Genomic DNA, 9,368 nt, shown 5'->3' on the forward strand with positions numbered 1-9,368 from the left:
TTTTAATTCATTTTAAAATCCAAATTTTTTGATATTGTACTTTCTTAATTAATAAAATGAATTTAAAACTGTTTTTACTAAGCACATGCATTCAGTTACTAAAAATAACTAGTTTCTCAATGTGAGGTGAGTCATTCAAAATGCAATCTATAAATAATCATAATGCATTTAAAATTTATAAGCATATTGTTTCAATTTATTTTCATATGATTGATTATATACAACACAGCTTTTTAAACATCTGAAATATCTTGATAATTCAACTCTCTTGTATGTATGTATGTATGTATGTATGTATCCCATTAAGCATAATATTTCTCTTCATAACTGTTGTAAATCTTTGAAATAATTTTGTTTATCATAGTGTTTTTCAATCTAAATATTGTAATAATTCAAATTTACACAAAAATATTATTTTGATATTGACTTATTCCTTTTCAGTGTCAGTTTATGGAACATCTACACAAATAAAAACTTCTCAAATGATTCCTGACAATTTGTGATATTGAAAAAACTGATAAGAACTCTTGCATGACTTTTCTGGGATTCATAATTTGCAAAGTTATATGTGGCACCACCTATTATGAGATTTTATTAAAAAATAATTTTTATATTAAGTATTATAAAAAGGCAAAAGGTTTATTTTTGGGGCAGGAGTAAGTTTTTAAAGAAATTATAAATGCTAATAATGAGTGAAACTTTCATTAAATCTGTCCCTACTCAAGATATGATTCCCCTCTATTTCCCCATCCCTTGACCTTTAACTACCAAGATTTAATATCATCAATGTGTCCCATATATAAAAATAATCCTGACAAGTTTCAAAATTTTTGGTTTATTCAGTCCTGAGATATAATACAAAACAGATGCCAACACATATACACCAAATATTTGTATATATATATATTTTTTACATTATTTGGGTACCTGGAATGTCAAAAGATCAAGAAATGCAAAAACTGGGAAGTTAAAATTTAACTGATCACAATACTTTCTTTGAATTATATTCTATAATAGCTGGGAAAGTAAAAATAACATATTTGGTCTAGAAAATGCAATTTATAAATTTAACATTAATTTATAATTTTTTTGTAATTCATCTCATACACTGATTAAGATAGAGTCATTATGTTTAAATTTGTATGTATATACTATATATATTATGATGTATTTCTTCTTTTTTAATATAAATGATTTATATATATTTAAAAATTTACATAGTTTTTACTTTACAAAGAACAACAAATATTTCATAAACTATATGAATATTATTACATTATTTTACATAAATTAAATAGATTTAAAACTATATCATTATCAGCTGCAATATAAAAAGAGCATTCAGCAAATTATTTATCAAAGCAGAAGAAAGCTTTTGAAATAATGGAATCACAGTTCTCAATGCATTATGTACTAAAAGAATCATAAAAACAAACTATAAAAGCTTTCAATGTACTAATATTGCTCTTGGAAAACATTTACCTATCAAATCATAATATATTAACAGCAAGCAAAAAATGTAATAAAAATGTTTATAATTATACATTTAAAATATACAATTCTAACACTGAACTATTTGATTGCAACTTTATTGATAGCAAATTAAATATATTGAAAATGCTATTATTAACTTTAATTTAATTTGAATAAAAGGTATAATAGTACTAATTATATAAAACTGAACTTAAAATCATATCCATATTAACTTAAAAATTTATTAGAAATGTCACTATGTGTAGCAAAATGCTAATAGCATTTTTAAAAAAATAAATAAATAAATCAAATTTTGTTATCTATTTGTTTTACTCAATAAACAATATAAATTATATAATGTTTTATTTAATGCATTAGCTAAATTCAAAACTTTAGTGAATTCAATTAAAATATATAATTTGACTAAGTAGCTAAAATAATTTTTAATTTAAATATTAATTTTGTAATTTAATTATGTATTTTATAATGTAAATAATTAAAAATGCTTTGAATTTATCAATAATACAGAGATAAATGAAATACAGTAGACCCCCCTATAAAACAGATTCATATAATACGGATTCGTATAAAACGCCGAAAAAATTGCGATCGTATTTGTATAAACATGCTAAAAGAGACTGATATAATATGGTAAAACGTCATCGCCGACTCATGTTGCGACAGAATTGGTCGAATCTAGACCAATAGCGGATATTGCACAAACCGTTGAATTTAAATGAGCAGCAGACCTACAAAAAACCATTTATTATTTAACAGCTATAAAAATTATATTTATATTAATGATGTCTCCAAAGTTCAGTGAATTTTTTGCAGAAAAATAACTTATCAGGAAACACGTTTGATGCGCTGCTTTTGATGAAAACAAGCTTAAGCAATGGCATAATCGAACGGTGCACACTCGGTAAGTAATCCTACAATTTTTTTGTTTATAGCATAGTTTATATGGATTATTCCCAAAAAATTATACATGTTTTGGAAATGTTGAGTCAAATTAGTCTAGAATCGATTAATTTTATGGAAGAAAACCTTTCAAACAGCCGTAGTTCCTAAACTGCACACGTGCCGAGCTGTGGTTGGCTCATGTATTTAAGTGAGTCATATAACATGAAATTCATAAAACACGAAACGATCTACCATGTTATAGGGGGGGTCTACTGTATAGATTATAAGAGCAATAATGTTATTGTAACTTTTCCAGTGGAATGCTATATTTCTAATACAGTGGGTGATCGGTTAATAAACAGATTGGTTAACAAACACTTTCACAGAAGATTTTTATGATCGGACAATGAACACTTCACTGAACAAACATAAGAAGAAGCGACAAAAATAGCAAATACCGACTGATTTTCCCTCATCTTCATGCAACAATTTGAAACTTTTTGGAGCTCTGGGTACGTCAACATCAATGTTCAACCCAAAATATACTGATCAGATAGTATTCCTTCGAACTTTGAAACTCTCCCTTGTAATTCCAGCCTTTTATTTTTCTGACAGAAACAATTTTTTTATAGTATTCATGAGACTGTCGGCCGGGCACTCGTTAAGTTTTGCGTCGAGTTTTATTTTCAAAAGGTAAAATAGCAAAGGTAGAGAGTGGGCAGATGTCTGATGTTGCTGGGCAGTATGGCTTGAACAAATCTACAGTAGGGTGCAGTTCAATCTTATCTAAGAAAGATACGGTATAATCAAGAAGACTCAAGCAGCTAAAGGAGTAACAAAAATCACTTCTGAAAAATAAAAAAACACTGAAGAGCTTATAATGGAACCTGAAATGGATCTGACGACAGAAGAACGCCAAGAACTCTCAAATGAAGAACACCAAGAAACTCAGCGAGATATGTTTTATTATGAAAAAGAGCCAATTATCCAATTTCTGCCAACATCTGCTATTAATTAAAGATCTTTTGAAGAAATGGGGGATGTCAGATCAATGGTCTTAGAATGGCATACAAACCAGGTTGAGGTTAATAAACTTGGGGATCTCTACTATTACGCTATTAATTACTTATGAAAATCCTGAAGAAGAGAGAAAAGCAATCAACATTAGACAGATTCTTTAACGCCCACAAACAAAAAACCATAACTAATAAAATATGCAAGACTGATTATATATATGTATTTTTATTACTACATATAAATGAACGTAGTAAGAAAGTATATATTTTTTATTTTTTGGGGTCTCCAGAATGAATTAAATTAATTAATTAATCAAATTCCCATACAAACCTATGGTAAATTAATAATCGGTTAACAAACAATTTGGATAGCGAACAAAGTCTTGGAACGAATTATGTTCGTTAACGGATCACCCACTGTATAAAAGATAAATTATATTAAACAACTTCTTACTGATTTACTGGAAATGACAATCTACACCCAAGAACCTTTATAACACAGTAACAGCAAAATTTTAATGAATACTAACGTTTTCGACTGCAACTTTGGTCTTCATCAGGTTTATAACCAGTGAGATTCAAACATGGAACTTAGAACGTGTTTAAAAATTATTTTTTAAAAACATGGAACAATTTACATGTGTATAGACAACATTTAACTGTATATGTTACCATAGTGATAGAAATTGTCTACGCATGTGTAAATTGTTCCATGTTTTTAAAAAATAATTTTTAAACACGTTCTAAGTTCCATGTTTGAATCTCACTGGTTATAAACCTGATAAAGACCAAAGTTGCAGTCGAAAACGTTAGTATTCATTAAAATTTTGCTGTTACTGTGTTATAAAGGTTCTTTAGTGTAGATTGATAAAATTCACAGCAAACTTCAGATTTCAAACTTAAACTATTATCTATCATTATTCACAACTTTATGATCAGAAAGCTAAGTAAATAACTAAAAAAAGGGATTTAATATAAAAGTATTTCTATTGAAATTATTCTTACATCTTCTAATCAGAAAAAATAAAGAGAAGGACCATTTTGTCTCAAACTGTAAAATAAATTATCACACAATGCATGATTGATAATGCATGCTCTTCTATTTCAGTTAGAAATTTTCTTGTTGGCATATTAGATTAGTAGACATTCTTTTAAAAAAATAAGTAAAATTGTGGATCAAAAACTTCTGTAAGAATATAAAATCTAATATAAATCTTGAAGCTAAGAATAAATTTCTCAAGCAAAAGATATTTAAAATTGATCAACTATATATGGATTTAATAATAATATAATATATATATCTATGATAAATAAGAAATTATAATTTCCCAATGTGTAGCTTTTTATTTATACACTTTATCTGTGACATAATGTTACAGTTGTATTTTATTAATCTGAGATAACATAAGAGTTTGATTTTATTAATCATTTGAAAGACCAGATTTTAAATTATTTTAAAGTTATAATCTTTTTTTTATTAATTAAATGTAGAATTTTATTTTTACAAATATATAAATTGTTCATACAGCAAAACTGTTTCAATCAATTTATAAAATTTTTAAAATCATAAATAAATTTCACATACCTTATTTCATTATATTAAAGAATATTTTATTTATAACATTTACTTTATTTAAAATAATAATAATTATTATAGGAATAGACAAAACTTTATTTAAATGATTTTCTGTTTATAAAAAGCCATTCTGTTCTCATTATTTCATACTTTATTGAATACCTTTATACAGTTTGAGACTTTTTGAGTTTGAAAGCCAATAAGTGTTTGATTTGAGTTTAATAAAATTTTTTCTGTAACTTTTACTCCTAATGATGAAGTGAATGGCTTGAGTATAATTAAGAAATCACAGAAACATTTTGAAGCTCTCAAATAAAGAAGGGAATGATGAACTTTGACAATTAAATTTTATCATCACTCTAGTAATTGTTCAATAATTATACTTAATTATACTTACTTGGATTTGGTTTTATTGTTATATTGATTTCTTCATTTGACATTTTTGCTTTTTTCATAGCATGAGATGCTCTTGGACAACCTGACAAGCTACGATGTGTTAGAAAACTGCCATTTGCATGACCACTACCATCACAACCTGGTGTGGGACAACTAAAAAATAATTTATTATAATTACAAACAAACTTGAATTTAAAGATCAAATTTCAAAGAAAGTAAGAGAATATATGATAAAACTAAAAAAAAGAAAAAAAAATGCAAAAATATGTTGTAACAAAATAACATCTTAATATTGATTACATGTACAGTGAGACAACTGTATCTGCAGTCTCAGCAACCACAGTTTCATTTATCTGCAATTTGCAAGCACCATATATAAAACTTATCAAATCTTGCTTTGATCTGATATTCATTAGTTTTTTTGTGCAGTGCATAATTTTATTTAGTTTTGCTTTATTTACTGAATTAAATAGTGTTTTTTTCTTCATTTGACTAAATTTTAAAATATTTTTATTGAAATAAGATTTTTAAATAACCTGTAAAATGGATTCTAAACCGAAGACATGAAGTACTAACTATATGTGAGAAAGTGAAAATTTTCAATATGATTGAAATACATGTATTAAAAAAAAAAAATAGTTTGCAAAGATTGCCAAGTTGTATGGAAAAAATAAATCTTTGATACATGACATAAAGAAGAAAAATTAATTTCAGTTTTTCTGTTGCGACCCCAATCCTCAAATGTTTGATATAGTGCATGATAAGATATTACTCAAGATGGAAATAGTGTTAAATTTGTGGGTAGAAGATGTATTACAGCAAAAGGCACTGAGCCTATATGAGGACATTCAGTTACAAGACAGCACAGAGGCAGACACTTAGCAATTTACAGCAAAGCTAGGAATGGTTACAAAGATTCAGAGCTAAAATTTATCTAAAAAATATAGAAATTACTGGAGAAGCTGCATCTGTTAATGAGGATGCTGGTGCCATGTTTCCATCAGAGTTAAAAAAATCATTGAGGAGAAAGGCTATCATTCTAAGCAAGTTTTAATTGTGACAAAAAGAAAAACAAATCGTCTTTTAAAAAAAATGCCTGAGAGGACCTATATCCACAAAAGTGCAAAATGCACCAGGCTTTAAAACAAGTAAGCACGGATTAACTCTGGTACCATGTGGTAATGCGGCTTGGCATATGATAAAACCTGGTGTTGTTTACAAAGCAAAGAATTGTTGTGCTCTTAAAGAAAAACAAGTAAAACGACAATGCCATTTTTGGGATGAGACTATGTCTCGGAGAGAGTGTGAGCAATGCATGCACAAATATCACACTCGTGCCTGTTTGTAGAAACAGTCTCACATTTTGTATTTTCTTTTCAGTCCCCTGACTACCTACAAGTCTGGTTTATTTTATGTGCACATGATTTGGACACCAAATACTCTGTGCCAAATTGCGACTCCTCATACCTCTAAGGTGTGCAGCCGTTGACAGCAGCGTGATTTTAAAGAAGAGACATAGTCTTGTCAATAAAAATCTGTCTATTTTCTGTCAGCACAATTCCAAGGCATGGGTCTTGGCTATATTATTAGCTGAAAGATTTCATCAATGCTTCATTCCTGAAGTGAAGCTATATTTAGAGAAAGAATAGTTACCATTTAAGGTTTATTGATAACAGATAATGTGCCTCATCATTCTCAATCATTCAGCATCAAAGATGAAATGTTCAAGTTCTATTTTTACCACAAACACCACCCGATTGCTTCAGCTACTTGTCCAGGGTGTAATTAAATGTGTCAAAGCCTCACATACTCGACAGCTATTTGATATGATTCAAGCAATGATTTAAGCCACTCTTGATGTTGGAATTATGGACTGCTGGATCATTAACTGTTGCTGATGCAATTGTTTTCATTAAAGGAGCAATAGATGAATTATAACTAGAAACAATAACCATACTGGAAGAATTTCTGAAATAATAATGTCCATGATTTCAAAGGTTTCCCTGGAATTGACACAGAAGTAAGAGAGAGAATTCAAATAGCAAAATGAATTGATGGTGAGGGATTTGTTGATATGATATATCATATTGAAGGAAATTGTAGTGTTGACAAACAAGGAGTTAGAAGACCACATCATATAATCTACAGAAGAAGAAGACATTGAATCATAATCACTCGAAAAATCTGGTGAAGTGTTTTGAATTGCCCAGAATTTGAAGGAAAAGATAACAGAATAGGATCTTATGAAGGAATGTAGCATTAAAGTTACCCATTTAATTACAGAACCTCTTCATAATATGTTTTATAAAATGAAAAATCAGAAGGGACAACTTCCCATCATAATGTTTTTCATAAGGCCCAAAAAATTGTCTACTATCAAGTTTTCTGTATATATTGAATATAGTCAGTGAAAATTCATATTTTTGTCTCATCCCTCTTTCTACAGAGAATCATGCTGCGTAATCATTGTCAATTCTCAGATGCCTTCTGATATATAAATGTAATTAACAATATTTCTCCCTATGTCAATACTTCATAAGATCTCAAATAATTTCTGGAACTTCACTTTGTCAAATTCCTTTTCAAAATCCACAAAACAGATATATACAGATTTGTGGTAGCCCAGATGTTTTTCTATTATTATCTTAACATTGTAATTGCTTCTTTTGTCCAAACATTTTTCCTGAATCCAAATTGTGATCAACACAGTTCATTACCTATTTTTTTTTTTGTCTTGATCTTTTCAAATAGAATAAGTTACAAATTGATAATCTAGATCAGTTTTGTCATCCAGTATTATCAATAGTATTAAATGTAACTGGTAAGTATAGGAAATTTACTGTGATCTTAAGGTAACAATATATATATATAAATCAATTACAGTATAGATTAATATATGTGAACATGAATTTTAAAAGAAAAAAACAAAAGCATATATTGCTGAAAAACATGAAAGCAAATTAATGTTTTATTTCATTCTTGTTTTAAGCTAGAAGTGGTCAACATATATGTTGATAAAATTTGTCATATATATGTACTGATATTTATAAATAAAAAATTCTAAAAACTTTCCAATATGCATTAAAAAAAAAAAGCTTTCTTCAAATAGCAAAAATAATTTTCAAAGCACTTGGTTTGATGATGACTATACTCATCTTATTTGATATGTGTAGCAAATCACAATTAGAAATTAAATAAACTTATTGTCTTGATTTGTGATTGTCAATAATTCTAATTGTTATTACATCCTAAAACTGCATTCTTGACAAGCAACTTCAGTCATATTCTGAATTTCTCATTGGGAGAATTAACAATTCATTTCTTCCAAATTAAAAGATTAATTTATTTAATTCTTGACAACTAAATAGATTAATATTGAAATAATTGTAAAAGTTGTATTATATATTATTTTCAATTTGACAACATAATATAACTAAAAAATAATGCTAAAACCAGAAAATTTCTCAAAAAATAAACAAGATAATAAATTCATCTTACAATTATTTATTGATGAATTACTATTAATAAACATTTATAATGATCATGTAAATAAACTATTTCCAATGCTTGCTTTTGGAAGCCAAAATTATAAGACAAAATGTTTTAATCTGAAATTATATCATCATCAGCTTAAAATTCAAATGAATAGAATGCAAAAAATGTTCTTAAAATTTAACTCAAGATTGAACATATAAATGAAATTAACTCAATTCTTTTTCCAAAATATTGTACACTCAATTTCAATCTTAACATGTATTTTATAAATCATCTTACCTTACTCCTTCTGATTTGATTGGTCTGCCATCATTTCCTAAAGTTTCATGCCTCATTTTATTTTTGTTAGCCAATGGACATCCAGATGCACTAAATATTCACAAAAAAAAAAAATTAATATAACCTTAAAAGTAATCATTACTTCCAAAAGTTCTCACTTTCATAACACTACCTACTAAATTAACTGTTAAAACATTCTCAATTACATAGATATTTTAAAATAATTTAAT

At 27.4% G+C, this 9,368-nt stretch overlaps 1 protein-coding gene across 1 annotated transcript in view; it reads right to left on the bottom strand.

Moving 5' to 3' along the window:
* Positions 1 to 9,368, bottom strand: part of LOC111620989 (myelin transcription factor 1-like) — a 73,402-nt gene that overhangs the window by 3,854 nt on the left and 60,180 nt on the right. Inside the window, exons 14-15 of the mRNA XM_023363016.1 lie at positions 9,139 to 9,228; positions 5,366 to 5,517 (exon numbers count right to left, since the gene is read on the bottom strand). Coding sequence (XP_023218784.1) covers positions 5,366 to 5,517; positions 9,139 to 9,228 — 242 coding nt within the window. The remainder of the gene's footprint in view (positions 1 to 5,365; positions 5,518 to 9,138; positions 9,229 to 9,368) is intronic.

This window comes from Centruroides sculpturatus, unplaced genomic scaffold, assembly GCF_000671375.1.
Source record: "Centruroides sculpturatus isolate CEXI.00-Female unplaced genomic scaffold, Cexi_2.0 scaffold297, whole genome shotgun sequence".
NCBI classification, from domain to species: domain Eukaryota; kingdom Metazoa; phylum Arthropoda; class Arachnida; order Scorpiones; family Buthidae; genus Centruroides; species Centruroides sculpturatus.